This window comes from Ambystoma mexicanum, chromosome 2q (genome assembly GCF_040938575.1).
Source record: "Ambystoma mexicanum isolate Mex_15411 chromosome 2q, UKY_AmexF1_1, whole genome shotgun sequence".
In the NCBI taxonomy this organism is placed as follows: Eukaryota; Metazoa; Chordata; class Amphibia; order Caudata; family Ambystomatidae; genus Ambystoma; species Ambystoma mexicanum.
In genome coordinates this window covers 770,890,351-770,908,973 of record NC_090924.1, presented here as the reverse complement: position 1 = coordinate 770,908,973, position 18,623 = coordinate 770,890,351, and the positions used below count along the sequence as shown (strand labels likewise).

The 18,623-nt window shown below is 46.6% G+C and overlaps 1 protein-coding gene across 5 annotated transcripts in view; it reads left to right on the top strand.

Annotated features, from left to right (window-relative positions):
* The window catches only part of LARP4B (La ribonucleoprotein 4B), a 2,592,412-nt gene that overhangs the window by 1,724,165 nt on the left and 849,624 nt on the right, over positions 1-18,623 (top strand). For all 5 annotated transcript variants that reach the window (XM_069648004.1, XM_069648003.1, XM_069648001.1 and 2 more), the window contains one exon: positions 16,658-16,822. In XM_069648004.1, the coding sequence (XP_069504105.1) occupies positions 16,658-16,822 (165 nt within the window). The remainder of the gene's footprint in view (positions 1-16,657; positions 16,823-18,623) is intronic.

The window sequence follows — 18,623 nt, the reverse complement described above, 5'->3', positions numbered from 1 at the left end:
CCTCTTCATTGGGTTTCTTTGAACTTAGTGTGACGATGGACATCTCCGGCCACTATGACGCCTTCAAACATCTATTCTAGTAACAATTTGCAATTTGTGAGTGCGTAGGCATCTTTCAGTTATTGAATAGAACATGGCACTTCTGTTCCTGGAAGCGAGCTACATGCAGAGGGGGTTACATTCCGGACCTTGCTATCTATCAGGTGCTATTCGCGTCCTGGGAGCCGACATGCTCTTAGCGGGCTCAGCAAAGGGGGGCCGTTAGAAAAGCATAATTCAAGCCTTTAGCGGTATTATTCTAACATATTCTACCATATAACAAGACTGGCTGGCAGCTGTGAAATGATTAAATGCCCTGCGGTTCTGCTTCAAGGCTACATTAAGGAGGGAGCCGGGCATTCTTCCTGGCGCTGTCTACGTTTGTGATTCAGCGAAACTCTTGTTATCCTCTCGGCCCTGTGGCCTTGTCCTTTTCATATACAGACATCATTGTTCCTCAGTCGAGCAGTGTAAGCGAAAAATATACTGCGAAGCAATAGGAACAGAAAGCAATGAGCAATGGTTAGAAAACAAAATGACGATTCTTGTCACATCAAAATGGCTGTTCATTCGAACACTCGAACCTATATTCTGTCGTATCGTGCACGAGACGGTTGGCCCACGGCCACCAAATTACGTTTGCGGTCTCGAATTAGATTTCTAGACTGACATGTTGAGGACGTTAATACGAGCAGCAAAGGAAGTGGTAGTAATGAACTGCTGCAGCCATAGTTTGCTATCCAAGATGACCCCAAGATTGCAACCCTGGGTGATGTAGCAAGGAGTCCATGTGGGGAGAGGATGGGTGAGGGATTCGAAGCCAGGAAAAAAAGATGATTTCTCTTTATGAAGACTTCAATTTGAGTCAGTGTACAGCAATCCAGTGACGAATTTCAATGAGGCAATTTGTAATCCGTTCCTAGATGCCTGGGGTGCAGCAGAAAAATATTTGTCTCAGCAAAAAGGCGATGTTGAAAGCCAAAGGATGCGATAACACTTCCTTGTGCAGAGATATAGAGGGTAAAGAGCAGAGGTCCAAGGACTGATCCTTTGGGGACACTGACAGGAAGAGGTTTGCGAGTTGCGAGAGATATTAAAGTATCAAACTTCCAGGTAGGAAGCGAACTAGCCATGAGCAGATTTGCACAATCCAAAGTACTGCTGAGTGTTAGGCAGAATTCTGTGCAGTGCCCTTAGGGACCACTACACACAATTAAGACTACAAGTGGTAATGCAAGTTCACCTTTGGTACAAGCCTGTACTACTATGTTAAAGTGGTAGCAGTAGCGGAGCAGCCAGGCTTATCTCAAGAATATATGAGCAGTAGCAGAGATTACACAAAGGGACCACAATTACTGTGACTCAAGCAAACACTGACTCAAGGTTTCAGGTAAAAAAATAGAAGTACATTTATTTTTAAACCATCTGTTATAAAACACAACACTTCTATTAATTCAAAACCACAAGTAAAATACACTACACACAACCAATTCACTTGGTACAGTATAACTCAAGTTAAGTACCCTATGTTTTGATGGACCGGTGTTGTGAAAAAAAAGACATTAACGGGAATACATATGCGATCACTTTTTTTTTTCTTTTTTTTAAATTAAAATGTTTTGTTTGAATTAACAAACTTTTCATTTGTCTGCACGTAATCAATAAAACAGAAAGGAACCTTCAACTTAATCAACTATATTTCCATTAGTAATGTCTGACCAAAATTTGATGACGGTAAATATCAATCGTTGATTGCTTCCTTCGAGAAGTTCCGCCCATCTTTCCTCTGTAGTTGCTTGTTTGCCAGAAATTTTGAAAAAGTCTTTATATAAGTCTCTTTTCTCCTTCAAGGCCAGACATACCATAATCACATGGAACAGGGTTTCTGGTCTGATTAACTCGCAAAAGCGACAGGCGTCCGATTTGTTGTTTGTTTTGCCTATCAGCGCTTGATATTCACAGGTCGGCAGAATATTCAATCAAAAATGCAAAAACAAGTCACAAATACTGCCACTGGGGAATTGTACTAAGTATTTAGGTAATTGGTTAAGTGCCCTCACCTCTGTTTCTGAGTGTAGGTGTTGATTGAAAGTTTTCTGTGGTTCTATTGTTCTTAGCCAATCATTCATTTGTAATTTGCGTTTTGCGTATTGTGGTCTATTAAGTAACAATTCGTCTGTGATATCTTCGGCTGTCATTTTCGCTTTGATTTCATTCAACCATTTCGATAGAGCTGCTATTTGGACAGCTTCCTTTTTTTCTTTTAGAATCTCTAAAGCTGTTATTTCTTCTTCAGACATGATTTTTCTTAGCAAGTCCATTTGCTTCCACAATATTATCGATTGAACTGATTGTAGTGCTAATTCAAATCTTAGTCTGGTCATTGGACATGATTGCGGCAGGGCGAGGGTTTTCCTCCAAAACAGCGCTTCATAGTACGACCATCTCATTATGTTTTGATTGACAATTGTCTCACTTGCATATGTAAGGATCGGGATTACTTTCTGTCTATACAGCAAAATTGTGGCCTTCATAGAAAATGTCCCGTATTTTGCATGAAAGAAACGTCCTTGTTTCGCCAGCGCTCCTGCTTTTCCTTCAATGTGCTGTTGCCATTCTGCTTCATTTGATGATGGATTGATTATTGCACCTAGATATTTGATTGTTTTAGTTGTCAGGAGCACGTGATTTCCTATCTGAATCTTCATGTTAGGTTGTTTCTTTGTTTTTGGAGTAATCAGTGTCATTATTCTTGTCTTGTCAATATTAATTTGTAACTTATTAACCATCATGTACTCTTCTGCTTTGTTTACTGTATATTGCAATCCTTTTAATGTTTTATCCAGAATAATAATGTCATCTGCGTAGATAATGTTTGGATTGATTCATTATAAATTTTTGGTGGATTTGCAAAGTTATTTTGGATTTTTTCTTCAAAGTCATACGTGAAGAGATTATAAAGACATGCAGCCAATGGGCAGCCTTGCTTCAATCCATTTTCCGATGGGATAAATTCTGTTACTCTTCCCCCTTTCGTCAATCGAACACATATCGACGTATTGGAGTATAATTCTATTACAGGATTCAGAATGTTTGGCGGACAACCCCATTGTCTTAGCTTAGCCCATAACAATTGTCTATTTACTGAATCGAAGGCAGTTTTTAAATCTACAAAGATGGCATATAGTTGTTGTGATTTAACGATTGCTTCATATTTCAACATGTTCAGCAATAGGAGATTGACATTGGTGCCTATTTGTTTTACAAATCCTGTTTGTTTTATAGCTTTTTTGTTGTTATCTCTTGCCCATTGAGTCAGCTTTGTTTGAAGGAAAGCAGCAAATAGTTTTCCCAAAGGGTCCAGTAAAGCTATAGGTCTGTAATTAGCAGGATCTTTTCTATCTCCAGTTTTGAAGATTGGTATCAAGACCGCTGTCATCCAGGTGTGAGGTATCTTTTTCGTTTTAGCAATTAATCTTAATAAGTGGCTCATGAACTTGGCCCACTGGACTGGGGATTTTTTTAGATCGCTATTTGCTAATCCATCAGGTCCTGGAGTTCTAGAGGATTTGAGACAATTGATGGTATTAATAATGTCTTCATTCTCCCATTTAAGGTCCCAAGGCTCGTCATCAGATGTTAAACACTTCATACTTGTCTGTTCCGTATTATGATATAATGTTGAGCATTGCTTCACCCATCTACTTGCATCAACTTCTTGGATCATGTTTTGATTAGCGGATGACATGTTTAACATTGACCATAAATTTCGCATATTTTTTTCTTTAAGAGCTCTCAAGATTTCTTCTGCATCATTCTGTTTTAATGAAGCTTTGATCGCTTTTATTTCGTTAGAGTACTTCTTCTTTGCTTTTTTTATTTCGATTTCAAAATTAGGTCCCCTGCTTTTCCGCAGTTTTCGTAGGACTTTGTAGTGTTTCTTTTTTGTTTGAATTTCAATATTAAAGTAGTGGGAGTGTATTTGTTTTTGGATCTTCTTTTCACCCTTCTGTTGATATTTTTCTAGTATCCAACCGTATTCCATTTTTATGTTATCTTGTATTGGTGCATCTTCAAAGGTTGCGATTATTTTTTGACAGTAATGACAGTTCAGTCTTACTAACGATACGCGTATCCGCGGCAAGAAATGTTACTGGGGCAAAAACACACTTGGCACCTGAGTTAACTAGAGCGAGTTGGGGGCAAAAATCATAGGCAATACTTTTGTCAGGGCAGACGGAATCAGAGAACACTCGTTGACGGAAATACAAGAGTCAATAGGCCAGAGCCAGTGTCAAGTGGAACCGGGTTCCTGTTGTCGAGGATCACACAGTCGGACAGTTCAAGATTCAACGTTGCCAGGAGTACTTAGATATTGTCAACAGAGGAAGCAAAAGTTATAAGAAGGAGGGAAGATGAGGACAAGCCTTGGAAGAGGATAAAAGGGATTCACCCTAGTTCCTCAAAGCAGAACACAGTACCTTATTCAATGGAGAAGCTGGTACCACAGCAGTTGTTCCTAGTAGTTTCCTGCAGACCCACGGTTCCCGGAGCTTTGGTAAGGACGACGTCTGGAGGGGTCTGCACCACAGAGGGATGAAGCCAGCAGCAGCGACGGTGAATAAAAGGTGCGCTCCTTTAAAACAGGAGAGGCTCTTCAGGTGGCTATCCGGACCATTACAGCAGTGTGCACCGATTTCGACCACGAAGAGGATCCTCTGGCTGTGGAAGACGAGCTGGTTGACCCCACCAGGCTCAAGGGAAGAAGACTCCGGACTGGATCTTCTCTGGTCGTCGAAGGGTAGATAGCTCAGGACTGTAGCAGGGCTTCACAGGGACGGTGTAGTTGCATCAGCCGTCTTCTTCTTCGCTTCTCTTCGGTTCCTTGTAGTTCCAGTGGCGACTCTCTCTTCCAGCCCAAGAGTCCTGCCTTTTATGCGAAACTCCCCCATTCACACTGCCTGACTGTCAATCACGCAGCAGGGGGGGGTTGTCCAGCCCAGACAACCACCTCAGCCAATCATGGCAAAGTGTGACTTGGGTTTCCTAGGATACCCTGTGCAGGGGGTGACTACACCCCTCCCTCAGCTTCAGCCCACCTAGACACCCAGGTGCCTAGAGGAGGGCTTCTTGGCAGAAGCCCACCAAAAGACAGTGAACAAAGGAGGCAAACGTGGTTTGCCACGCAAAGTAAAACACAAGAAGGACTTTAACAAAAAGAAATGGCGACTAAACCCGACCGGAGCCAAAAGAGAGTATTTGGTCAAGCGGGTTTATGTTCGAGGCGAATATAATAGCCTAAAACAGTACCACGTTTATATAGTATAAACGCGGTAGAAAAGTTAGGGTATATACCACTGCCACCAGCCAAGTCTAAATGTTAAAAGCGCAAAACAAGGCACTAGGAGGTACAGAGAGAAAAGGGCTGAGTAACCCTTTCCAGTACTCCATGTAAGATGGGGTGTACTAGATCTGTGGTTAAATGACTAAGTAAAGTTAATGACAACTTCACCCTTTTCTGGGGGACAGTAGTCAGCCCCAGAAATGGAGTCGGTGGGAAGTCTAAAAGACAATCCTGTGTCACTGCACTGAAGGTGCTGTGTAACACACAAAAGAAGGGGGCTACTGAAGTGGTGTACTCCAGAGTCCACAATCCCAAAAACATAGGAAATACACATGGTAAAACATGGGTAAGAGTGGGGGAAAAGCTCACACTCTTACTAAGTGGAAGAAATGAACTCCAGAAATCCAGCAAAGCTTCTGGGGGACTCACTAGGTGAGGGAAGTTGGACATAAAATGAGAATTCTCCCTAACACTGAGTGAGGGGAAAGGCCTGGCAGACTGTGTTGAAAGAGTGGGAAGGATCCTAAAAGATGAGTAGAGTTTGTAATGGTGAGCATTGGAGAGAAAGTGGGGACATTGCCGGGTTCGAAATTAAGGCGAGCTGGGAGCTATTTAGCTCCTGGTTGTGGCATAAAAGAGCCTGGTTAGCTTGATTGCAACAGCTACCAGGAGATTTGTTTGGCTCCCAGGCCAACTGACATCAAGCAAACAAACCTATCTAACTTAAACTTGTGCATTTATCTAAAAGTAAACAAAAGGGCCATCTATGACGTTTAAAGCACAAGGGTCATACATTATGGGCACAATTATACGTTTGCTTCTTATGTGGAAGTTAGATTTGTGGAACGCTATGTACTAGCTCCTCGTTCCCCAAAGTAAGCGCCTGGTCACTGGTTAATGATGGATACCCAAGAACTGTGTTTAGCTCCTGCTTATCCAATCTTAATTACAAACCCTGCATTGCTTTTGTTGGGCTACAAGGTGATCTTTCAATTTTACTATCCATAGCCAGGTTGAAATCACCTCCTCAGAAAATCATGTCCCCCTGTAGGTTGCACAGCTGTAACGCTCACCTGATTCCCGTAGAGGCGCCGGTCTTGACTGGGCGTATACCGTATCTTCAAAGGTGATGTGTAACACACGGCTGGCTCTTTGGGCTGGACCTCTGTGCACTGTATGTCTGACTCGAAGGGTAAGATGTCTTAGGTAAGTGAACGCCGTGCTCTCCATCTGCCTCGGGGCAGGGTGCTGTAACCAGTTTCTTTACTGGATAAGGGGAGCAGGCCTCTTGACTTCAGAGGACTGCTGTTCGTCGTTTACTGCACGAACGGTAAGTTTCGAGTAATTCTAATGTCTTTAAAAGTCTTTAGTAATGATGTCTCTTGTTTTGCAGGGTTCCGGCGATGGCGGATGACGGGCTGAAGTGAGTTGAAGATGGAGCCCGTGTGATGAATAGAAGCGCCTGGAAGCACGTAAGTAAGCGCTTGTTGCCTGCTTCACGATGCGCTCTAACTGTCTTTTTATTTTGCAGGTACAAGTTCGCAGCGGCTGCAGGGTGCCGGAATACCCACTGGGTTAGATGTGGAAAGGAGTAATGGCACGTGAGTATTAAAGTTCCCCAATGTCTTTAAACGCAGCTTGTTTTGTCTTTCAGATGCGGGATGCAGCGCCGAAAGCCTCCGGAGCGTGCGAAGAGTTGGTAAGCTTTTGTCTTTCAGATGCCGGAATGCAGTGCGAAGACCTCCGGAGCGCACAAAGAGTAGGTAAGCCTTTGTCTTTCAGATGCCGGAATGCAGCGCGAGGCGTTGGTGACAGCCGATGGACCAGGTAAGTGAAGCGCTGTCACTGAAGACCGTAATGCTAACCTGTTCTTTCTTGTCTTTATAGGTGTTGCTGAAGACTGGATTCAGGATGGTAAGCCTTTTTCCTTAGGCCCAGGATCAGATGCAGAAGACACAATGAGCGTTCTGCTGTAGAGGATGCAGAATAACGCAAAGCAAGATTCATCCATCGGGTGTGGTTTAAATAGCCTCCTGTAGTGCTTAGGTGTCTCCTTCCACAGCCACGCCTAGGTAAGAGAAGAGTTCCTGCTTTCCAGAAGAGTTCCAGTGTTCTGAACCTAGGGAGTGGCTCCTGCCCCACCCAACAGGAAAAGTAGTTCCAAACAGAAGAGGATCAGAGGCTCAACTGGCAGGCAAGTAAGCAGCATGGTCTGCTGCAGGTAAGTCCACCCAAGCATTATGAGCCTGGCGCTTCCAGCGCTGGGACTTGGCATATTTATGAGCCTGGTGCCACTGGCGCCAGGACTGGGTCCAAAAGGTCCCAATTGGGACTGGTTGGCACTCGGAACCTGGGTTATGGATCTGCTTCCAAGGGAGTTGGGAAAACCCTGACCTTTTGGAAGCAGAGATCATGACAACAGCAGCTTTTCCATCTCCTTCTAAAATCCATCATGGTCTTTTGCTCCATAAATATTAGAGGACTAACTATTTTACTTCTAGCACAATCTCGTTGCTACGTATCTGCCATCTGTGTCTACAATTTTCTTAAATGCCAGGTATATATCCTTCCTAAATACAATAGCCAATCCTCTTGATGTCGTACTGAAGCAGTTTGAAATTTCTGTTCTCCACCATGGGGTCTGGCATAGATTCACATGCTCATGAATATTCCCTGTCGTCAGGCTGGGAATCCTTGGTAAAATAAGTTTCACTTTCACTTAAAAACTGTATTTCTCCTTTAAACCAATCCCTGTCCTCTGGTTCATACTGCCCTCATCGAATGACATTCCTCACCTTAAACCCCTCCTCTAGCAGCCATCTTTAGATTTTTAGCTCAAACTTCAGTGTTGGGAGTCCTCGAGTTTACTCTCCAAGCTATTTGTACATTTTAACGCATGCTCGGCCAACTGGAAAGAGGAGACTTCTTGATGTCAGTTCAGTAGGAAGCCCCACGTCCCCATTCACAAGAAACATCGAATGTTTCTACGTTTCGTGGTGCAGGGACAGCACTACCAGTTCAAGTGCCTATTTCGGCTTGAAGTTGGCCCCAGTGTGTTCACAAAAAGCCTGGCACCAGTGGCAGCCCATCTACATCTACAGGGCATGCACGTATACCTGTACCTGGATGACTGGCTGATTTGCGTCCGCTCGCGGGAGCTGGCCGACCGACATACGGAGGCGACCGCCCCGGTTTCTAACAGATCTGGGATTCTCAGTCAACTGTCTAAAGTTCAGTTGAATGCCATAACAAAACTCTGTTCCTAGGCGCCAGACTCCATACAGTGGCTTGCCTGGCGTCGCCCTCGGAGGAGAGGATAGCAGCCATTCTAGGGAAGGTACAATGGCTGTCTTTGATGAGATCTGCCACAGTGCTTGCCATTAAGTCGTTAGTGGGCATGTTGTTGTCCTGCATCTACCTCATCCGGCTCTGCAGGTTGCAAATGCGACCCCTTCAGGAATTACTCGACGCCCGCTGGATACAGGTGTCCGGAAGCTTCACGGACAAGATATCTCAACGGCGAGTTCTGTCGGGTGATAGTATGGTAGGGCATTGCTCCAACATAGCTCAATGCACAGGATTTCAGAGTCCACCATACTATGAGACGGTCACCACAGATGCCTCCCTAGAGGGATGGGGGGGGCTCACACCGGTAGTCTACACGCCAGAGGCTGCCAGAAGAGATGGTTCTTCAAATCAACATCCTGAAGCTACCAGCAGTGTTCTAGGTCCTCAAGTCGTTCCTCCCAGGATCTTCGCGGACAACACCACCGTGTTTTACATCGGGAAGCAGGGGGGGCACTCGATTCCCGGCACTCCAAGGAAGTGCAGGCGCTGGATTTGTGGCCCTGGTCAGTCAGACTTGCCATGTTCCTCCTCCCTATCCACCTCGCGGGAGTCAAGGACACCATTGCTGACTCGTCAGCAGAGAACTGAGCACCTGCCACGCGAGTGGGAGCTTCGTCAGAATCAGGTGGACCGCCTGTTTGTCAAGTGGGGAAGGCACCAGATAGATCGGTTTGTGACGGTGGCGAACAAGTGCCAGAAGTTTGTCAGCAGGATCCACCAGCTGAGGAGCCTGGGGGACACCTTCTCCTTCCCGTGGGAAGGGGTGTTCCTGTGTGTGTTGCCTCAGTTCCAGAGCCTGCTACCGGTCATCAACACACTGTGTCCATGCAAGATGATGCTCATCGCCCTGGCGTGGCCGAGGCAGATTTGGTAACCGGACCTTCTCAGCGTAGCCTCTGGTCAAGCTGCCAGTGGTTCCAGATCTTCTTACCAAAGGAGACGCAATCCTTTATAACAACCCACGATCACTGAACCTGAGGGCTTGGCTTCTGCAGCCCTGGAGTTTGGAGGGTATGTGTTTCCTGCGGACTGCAGGGATGTCCTTGCCATGGCCAGGGTGTCATCGACTTTGAAGTGCTACTGTCACAAGTGGAAGCGTTTTGCTGCAGGCTGCCAGTCTCGAAAGATTACCTTTCTGAGGATCACATCCCCTCAGGTCCTTCCATACTTATCATCTTTGGCCAAGGCCGGACTGGGGCATTCCTCTATCAAGGTACATCTGGCGGCTATCTCCAGCTACACCAGGTCTCAAAGAAGATCATTGCTTTGGTCTCATCGAGGATATACCTGAGGTTTATGGTGGGATCCTCCCACTATCAAGTTTTAAGTCCTGCCAGTCTGCCTTTCTTCCGCACCCAGGTTCTTCGCCAAACTGATGGTAGTGTTTGAGCCTCACCCCTGGAGGGAAAGCATACATATCTTCCTGTACCTGGACAACTGGCTCATCCAAGCATGCTCCCTGAACCAGGTGCCTGCATGTCTGTATCGCACGTGCAGCCTTTTGCATGGTTGGGCTTCTTCCTGAACTTCAAGAAGTAGTCCCTTCCATTTATTAGTGTGGCCCTGACCACTCACCTGGACGCGGCCGTCCCTTCCAATGATTGAGTGACAAATATCTTTGAGATGGTTCATATGTTTTTTTTTGTTGATATTATAAAAAAAAATATTGCATTAAAGTCCAAATCCAAAATCACATGGCAAGGTACAGTGCAAACATCTCGATTCATAAGCCATACAAAAGCATCTGTACATTGAGCAGAATCTTAATCTCCATACCTGCCCCCTTTCTTTCCACCCCTTCAACCCCCTTACTTCCCACCATTATATCTACTACAAAGGTCCTTACTTCACTTATCCACGAGGGTCAGATTTATTTTCTAGTTGTGTGTGCTGAGCGTATACATAGTTTTAAGCCTGGGGTAGTCTGTAGGATCTCCAATTATCTCCCTTTCGCAAAAAGAAGATTCCACCATCCTGGTATCTCTGGTGGTGTGTGCAGCAATGATAGAGTGAAGGGCCTGATATTGCAACCATTCACCATTTGCCATCCCCAGTCTGGCCTTAACTTCAGGAAAAGGTACAGGGGTATCATCCTCGGAGGTGCATCAACCTAACGCTGCCCCGGCAGCAGGCCTACTGTTGCGTGCAGAGGTGTCCTGTGGCAGCAAATGTGAGCAAAGCTCTAAGTGAACTCCACTGTGGGGTTGCCTGTATATTGGTGCCAGTGATTCTACGCACCCTATGCCACTGTCCCAATGTGGGTTATATTATGGGATATTGCCTAAGGGGCCTCAGTAAGCACTGTCAGGGTACCTCTAGTATCTCCTGTGGTGTGAGGGGGGAGGTGTGCCTGTATTTCAGTAGTGTGCCAGCTAGTGTTATCTTCTACATTGAGCCACCGCTTAGCCCACCTCTGGGCCGCCATGTAGTATGTTTGCCAGGATGGGAGTGCCAGGCCACCATCTGATTTCGCAGCATATAGAATGCGATGGCTGAGCCACTCCCTTTTGCCCCTCAATATGAATTTCGCCAACTGGTGATCGAATTCAGCGAACTGTGCTCTGGAGGGTGGCGTAGGCCGCATACATTTCTGGTAAACCAGTTTGGGTATGGAATTAATCTTAATGGCATTCATTCTCCCAGATAGGTAGAGTGGGAGTAGGTCCCATGAGGTCATATCACATCGAATCGTATCGAGCACTGGTGTGTAATTTAAGTCAGCAAATGTTGAGAGCGAAGGGTTGATCCTTACTCCAAGCTATTTTATCATCTGTAATTGCAGTTTGAAAGGGGCCACCCATTCTGGATCCCATGGAATGTCTATGGCATTGCTTCTGACTAGTCCCCATTGATGCAGTAACCGGCCGCAAGTCTGTATTCGCATAAAATATTTGAGATACTGGGCAGAGACCTATTGCTGTGATTGATGGATAGCATTCCATCATCTGCATAAAGTGATATTCTATGCTCATCCACCCCTTGACTATGCCGGACCATCCGTTGTTCTCAATCAACTTAGCGGCTAGTGTTTAAATCGCCAGGGCCAATGAGCAAGGGTGAGAGCCGACAACCTTTCTGAGTCCCAGTGTGTAGAGGGAAAGGGTCCAACGCCAAGCCGTTAGTAACCACTGAGGTGCAACATGCCCTGTACAGGAGCTGCACCATCTGGAGAAAGTATGCCGAAAAGCTGCATTTCCTCGGTACCTCGAACATGTAGTCCCAGCGCACTTTGTCAAATGTCTTCTCCCACGTCAAGTGATGGGACCACATAATCGGCTGAGCCACGCCTTGCAAAATGTGTAGGAAGCGTCGAAGATTATCAGAGGATTGTCTATGTATAATAAATCCCTTTTGATCTTAGTGGACAAGTCTGGGAAGCAGCCTCGAACCTGCCCGCAAGGTACTTCTTACTCTTTTTGATTACAAGGGGGTCTCTGTTAGCTTTGCGTTCATCACCACACACTGTGGGAAATAAGCAGCGCTCAGTTACCTGAGGGTTCGTAGCGCTATATAAATGCACAAACAAACCTACAGTGCTGTGGAATAAAGAATTTCCAGAATGTGACCTGCCTCAAAATTATCAGTTATTGATTTGCATTGAAATACGGTGATGTGTTTGTGAAAGATCCCTTGAGCAAAGTCAATCCGCTGAACGCCACAGGTACTGCAGTAACTTCTCCATTCACCATCTGAACAAGACAACTTTTGCCTATTTGGGGATTTCCCTGGAGGGAATCCCTTTAGCCTGGTTGAGCCGCTGTTCAATTGGGAAACATATTTTTATACAATGGGGGGGGGGTCATTCCGAGTATGGAGGTACCCAATGCCTCTATTAGCGGCATGGCTACCCACATACCGGGTACGGGTTCCTAGAATGAGGAATTACCGGGCCATTTCGACCTTGGAGGGCCCGGTAATTCCTCATTCAAGGACCCCGGACACGGTACACCCCCATTCCCATTGTAGACCCCATAGGGCTCAATGGGAATGGGGAGGGTGCTAACAACGGGCCCGCACCCTGGTCTGCACGCGGGACCCGCTAAGGACGCCTGGTTTTACCATCATCTGCATAAAGTGGTTTTACCAGGCGTCCTTAGCGGGTCCCGCGAGCAGAACTCCTAATGAGGCTGTAAGTGGTTGACGGCTCCGGCACCGTTGACTCCTTACCGCCAGGGTCGGAGTGACCCCCAAGGTCAATTCAGAAAATCAAGAACTGGTTTATTTGTTTTGACTGCTCTGCCTTCAGTTTAACGTTATCTGTTCTGGTTGAGCAATCGTAAAACCCCACTTAAGGATACAGCCCGTTACTGCACCCGAAGAGTAAGCCACCTTCTTCAGAATCCAAGTGGGTTTATACATCTGTGCTCCTATAGGATTCGGTACAAAGTGAGTGAAAATTTCTATGATCTCATGAAAATGAAACCAACTAGTTAGTGCAGCAGATTGGTGGGTCAGCACAGGAGGGAGGGAGGGAGAGAGAGAAACCAGAAGCGAAAAGGAAGGTCTTGAGCTGCTTCTGGTACCTCACGTGGTCCGGCAAAAGTTTAAGAGGGGCATGGAGGCTATTCCAGAGGGAGGTACCTGCAGAGTATAAGGTTCTACCACCCACTCTGTCTGGAGAAGCGTCTGATCCTCAGAGAATTGGAAGTGGCTGTTAGGCAGAATTATATGCAGTACCCTTTGGGAACACTACACACAATTAAGACTGCAAGTGACAGTACAAATAGTTACACAAAGGACAGCAATTACTATGATTCAGGCAAACACTGACTCAAGGTGTCTAAGTAAAAGAATTTAGATTTATTTACTCAACAGTTGTATAACATTTCACTAGTCTAAGCATGTTAAAAAGCACAATCAAAAATACACCACACCACTTCCCTTAAATTCCAGACAAGTTAAGCTCACAAAGTGAAGTGGGAGCAAAATGGCACTCCAGCAATTTAAAAGGGAAGGAAAGACAAAGTTATTAGAAATTAGGCAACACCAACAGGTAAGTAATCAGAGCACTTGAACAAGAGAGGCTACAAGGTTAAAATCAGATAGAAAAGACTTAGGGCCAAAGTCAATGGCTCAAAAGTCTTTTGCTCAAGATAATAGGTTCAATGTGGTTCGCAGTAAAATTCGTGGCACAGATTCTGGACGAGGTTGGTTGGTACAAAAGTTAGTTCAAAGAGAAGAGAAGGCCAAGCCTTCAGATTGGAGAAGGATTTCAAACACTTTCACCGCTGCTGACCGAAACGGACCGCCGGATTTGCACAGTACCTTAAAACTGAGAGTGAGCTGTAGCTGAGGTGGACGTTCCTGGTGGTTCCTGCAGGCTCACTTTTCCTGAAGGCAACTGTCAGACTGATCGGAAGTAGGAAGACTGGAGGGTCCTGCGCCACCCAGGGAAGAAACCAGCAGCAGAGCAAAACGAATAGCAGGTGCGCTCCTTAAAACCTAAGCAAGGTCTGACCTTCCTGGCTATCCGGCCCACTGTAGCTCTGTACAGCGAATTCGACCAGAGGAGGGGTCCTGGCTTGTAGTTTGGGCAAACTGGTTGGTCCCACCAGCTCAAGGGAAGAAGTTTCCTGGAGAATCTTCTGTCGTCAGATTCTGAAGATTCAGACCTGCAGCAGGGCTTCACTGGGCGGTTCAGTCGTGGTAGGGGTCCTCTTCTTCCAGTTCCTCGGTTCTTTCGTTCCAGTGGCGACTCTGCTCTTCCAGTCCCAGAGACCTTCTTTTTATGCAGTTTTCCCCCCTTCATACAGCCTGGCTGTAAATCACACAGCAGGGTGGCTGGGCTGGCAAGGCCAGTCCCCTTAGCCAATCAGTCAAGAGTGCGACTTGGGTTACTAAGGCAACCCATGGCAGGGGTCCGAAGATCTCTCCCTCACATCCTGCCCCTCTAGGCTATCAGGCGTCTTTAAGGAGGGCTTCTGTGCAGAAGCCCATGAAAAGACAGCGAACAAAGGAATCATCCCCGGTTTGGCATGCAGAGAAAAACGCGAGAAATACTTTAACAAAAAGAAATGGCGAATAAACCCAACCGGAATCAAAACAAAATGTATTTGGTCAAGCGGGTTTATGTTCGAGGCTACTTTAATAGCCTGGAACAATACCACGTTTATATAATATAATGGCGGTAGGAAAGTTAGGGTAGAAACCACTGCCACCAGCCAACTCTTAGTGTTAAGGGAGCGAAACAAGGCTCCAAGAGGCACAGACAAAAAAGGGATAAGAATGTTCCCTTTCCAGTATTCCATGTAAGATGGGGTGTACTGGGTCTGCAGTTTAAAGTGAATAAATAAAGTTAATGGCAACTTTACCTGTTTCTGGGGGACAGTAGTCAGCCTCAGAAAAATTGAGTCAGTGGGAAGTCTAAAAGACAACTCTGTGTCACTGCACTGAAGGTGCTGTGTAACACACACAAAAAGTGGTGCACATGGAGTAGGTGAGACGCCAGTGCCCAAGATCACACAAACAGTGAAAATACACACAGCAAAACACATGTAAGAGTGGGAAAAAAGTCTCACACTCTTACCAGGTGAAAAAAATAAATCCTAGAAATCCAGCAAAGCTGCTGGAGGACTCTTTAGCTAAGGGAAATTAGCCATTTATGAGAATTCTTCCTAACAGTGGCTGAGTGATGGGCTCAAGAAGGAAGGTGTTTAGAAAGGGAGTTGGATGTAGTGCAGGCAATGTTGTAATGTTGGCCACTAATAAACTGTTGTAATACTGAATTCAAAACTTAAAGTAGGGTATGTGCACAGCTCAGAGTGGACCACATGTGGCAGCAGAGGACCCCCCACCCCTGAGTGTCTGACATCAGGGTTTACTAATATCAGTTTACTCCTATAATCAGTCCTAGAATCTCCAGTTCTCTGACCAGAAACCTCAGACTGGTCATTCTAAGGCTCATTGAGAAAACAGTGTGATGGTCCCCCCACAAAAATGTTTCTCCACAATCTCACCACTAGGACCATAGGCTATACAATGAAGAACTGCACAAGTCTGATCAAAGAGCATTTCTGGGCTTCCCCTCGCGACTGAGATGCCAGCAAAAGGCCCATGAGATTGGAGACCTTGATGGTTGGTGGCCCCGATGGTTGGAGGACCAGCAATGCAGAGAGTTGCATTTTGTCTGGGTCCTCACATGTTGTAGTCCTGACTATTAGGAGAAGCCAATACTTGGGGTGGAAAAGCCTGTAAGGGGTGCAAGTGTTGGTGAGTGGGTTGTGAGGTGGAAATACTAGGCGATACATCGAGCCAGTGAAGAACTGGCCCACTATTTTATTACAGCGGATGAGAATGGGTGAATAGCCTGTGAATGTCAATCTAGAGGCTAGCTTCTCTCACTGCAAACACGCACCGTAGGATTTTCCAGATGGGGGCTAGTCAGCAGCCAGTTTTTCAGCAGTGTGTTGCACCAATTCAGGCAACATGGCCACCAAACACACTTCCACCCTGTGCCACACTTGGTACTAATCTGACACTTGTGCCTTCCAAAGATAGCACAACTCTCCATCTTAAGTTTAACACCCTAAACAAAATTACCTTGGTTTCCTCCCTTAACCTCGGCTAACTTCTTAAACAATTGTCTGCTTTATTTGCATAGTACAAATAAAAATAAAGCCATTCGGACCCAATCATTTGCATTACTTGATGGTCCCTTTGTTGTAAGGAATGTGCTTTAAATAATATGGATTGTGTGGGAACAGGTGTACCAGAATTCATCAACCTCAAGACATCTGAATATGTGGTGGCAAATGATCAAAGCAGTTTCAAATTTTTCTGTATTTGTATGTACATTTTAATACATTTTATGGAGAAAAAAACTAGAAATAAAATGACGTATGTGTCGTCGTCGTATTCCCTTTGTGGCTATTTTATGTGCAAAATCCTTTCCTTTGTCTAATTACACTTCTTTGCTTTATCTGTTAGAGAGGTCAAACACAGTCTCCGCCACCTCCAAAACCATCTTCTCCTAGCTTTGAACTGGGATTGTCAAGTTTCCCTCCTTTACCTGGGGCAGCAGGAATTTTGAAGACGGACGAGGTGTTCGAAAGCGGATTGTCAAATATCACACTAGGACCTTCAAATGAAAAGGCAAGTATCCTTAAAAGATTTGGCTTTATTACTTTACACTTGCTAGTATAGTAGTGGCTCCCTTACAGGTCTCTTCCGTAACCCCAGTTATTCCCTGCCGAGAATGCTAATAAAATTAAAAAAAATGTAAATGCTGGGTTGAATTTTACAGTATAAAGACCTGTTTTATTACCTAAATCACAGTGGCACCGAGTATGCGTAAGCTCCGGGGCGTAGACAGTGAGAGGGACAGGGATTCTTCATCAGGGAGAGTCCCTCATCCCAAATGTCGTCCAAGAGCGGAATCAAAAGCACAGTCTTCCTCTTAGCCTTGCGGCGTTGGTACAGGAAACCTTAATTTTTCTTCTCCTCAGGGACTAGTTGAAACAGTTCCACGGCCCTGGTGATCATGGCGTGAAACAAACCTATCTTGTCGGGTGGTGAGGCGCTGGCTGGCGGATACGGGAGTTCTCCTAACCCGCCGTCATCGCCCGTGCCCATCGTCTCGGGTCCGGTTCATCACTCGGTGGAGAGGAGGGGGGCGGAGGTTGGCAAGGCGGTGGAGGGTGAACTCTCCTCTTCTTCACTGGGGGTTTGCCTGATGGCCTAGGTGCCGCAGAGTCTGCGTAAGGGGCATCCTGGTCCGGATCTCCGAGCACAAAGTGTGTAGAGCTTTGAGAATGTCCACCGAGATGTCCACCGGGGGAGGAGGCGGTTGCTGAGGTGGTTGCTGGTGTGGCGGAGGTGGGAGCGACTGTTGCAGAGGTGTAGGGTCCTCCAAACCCTCTATGCCCTGCTCCTTCTCATCTGTCTCGTCGACACTCTCGACGTCTCCCTCGTCGGGGTCCCTCCCGAAGGACCTGGCCTCGACTAACTTCTTTTCCAGAATGGTCTGGAGGGTAGAAAGTTCCTCCTCCGAGGAGATGTCCGTGCCCTGCAGGACTACCGTGCACCCCCACTTTTCCTGCAACCAGGGGAGATGGCTTCGGAGAGATGACGGGCATCGCCTTCTCCAGTGTCTTTTCTATGGTCTGGAAAGACCATTCCCTCCTAGCAGGTGGGGAAACTCCCACCTTGGGTGGGGGGGGGTCGTACCCTGCAAACCCGCCTCTGCGGGCTTCAAGAGGGACGCCACCACTCCTTCAATGGAAGGCTTCACCATATGAATTTGGGCCTTCGCGACCTTGGCTGCCTTCTTGGGGGGCAGGGTCAGGGGGGCCCTGCTCTCCCTTGGCCTTCTCCGACTGGTCCGTCCGGGGCTTCTCCAGAAGCTTGCCTGGGTGGTCCGACTTCCTCTTCTTCGCCAAACCCGAGCGTTGGCTCGTTGTTGAGGGTGCTGGAGACACTGAGCTCGCTATGGCTGCCAGGGAGCCTGCCGCAACAGCGCTACCAGTGCTTAGCCTTCTGTTGGGCCCCCGTCGCTGGAGCACCCTCAAAGGTCTTAGAAGACAGCTCAGTTTTCTTCTTGTGGCTGGGGGAGGCATGCTCCCAGGACTCACCTGTAGCAGGGGGCTTGGCCTGGAGCTACTCGGTGAGATGCTTGCGTCGATCCTTATTGGTGCGGGGGACCATCTCCTTGCAAAACGCACAGTCATTCTCCACGTGCATTTGGTCAGAATGCGGGCAATAGAGGCACAGGGAATGCTCATCGTCCAAGTAGATGTTCCGTAAGCCCCATCCTGGGCAAACCCTGAACAGAGGCGTCGAGTCTTCCTTCTCCTCTGCCATGTCCACGCGGAGTAGGCCTCGAAGAATCTTCTGGAATCTTAACTCGATCAAATTCCGCCCTTGAGGGGCACTGGACAATCAGAAAACTGGTCCT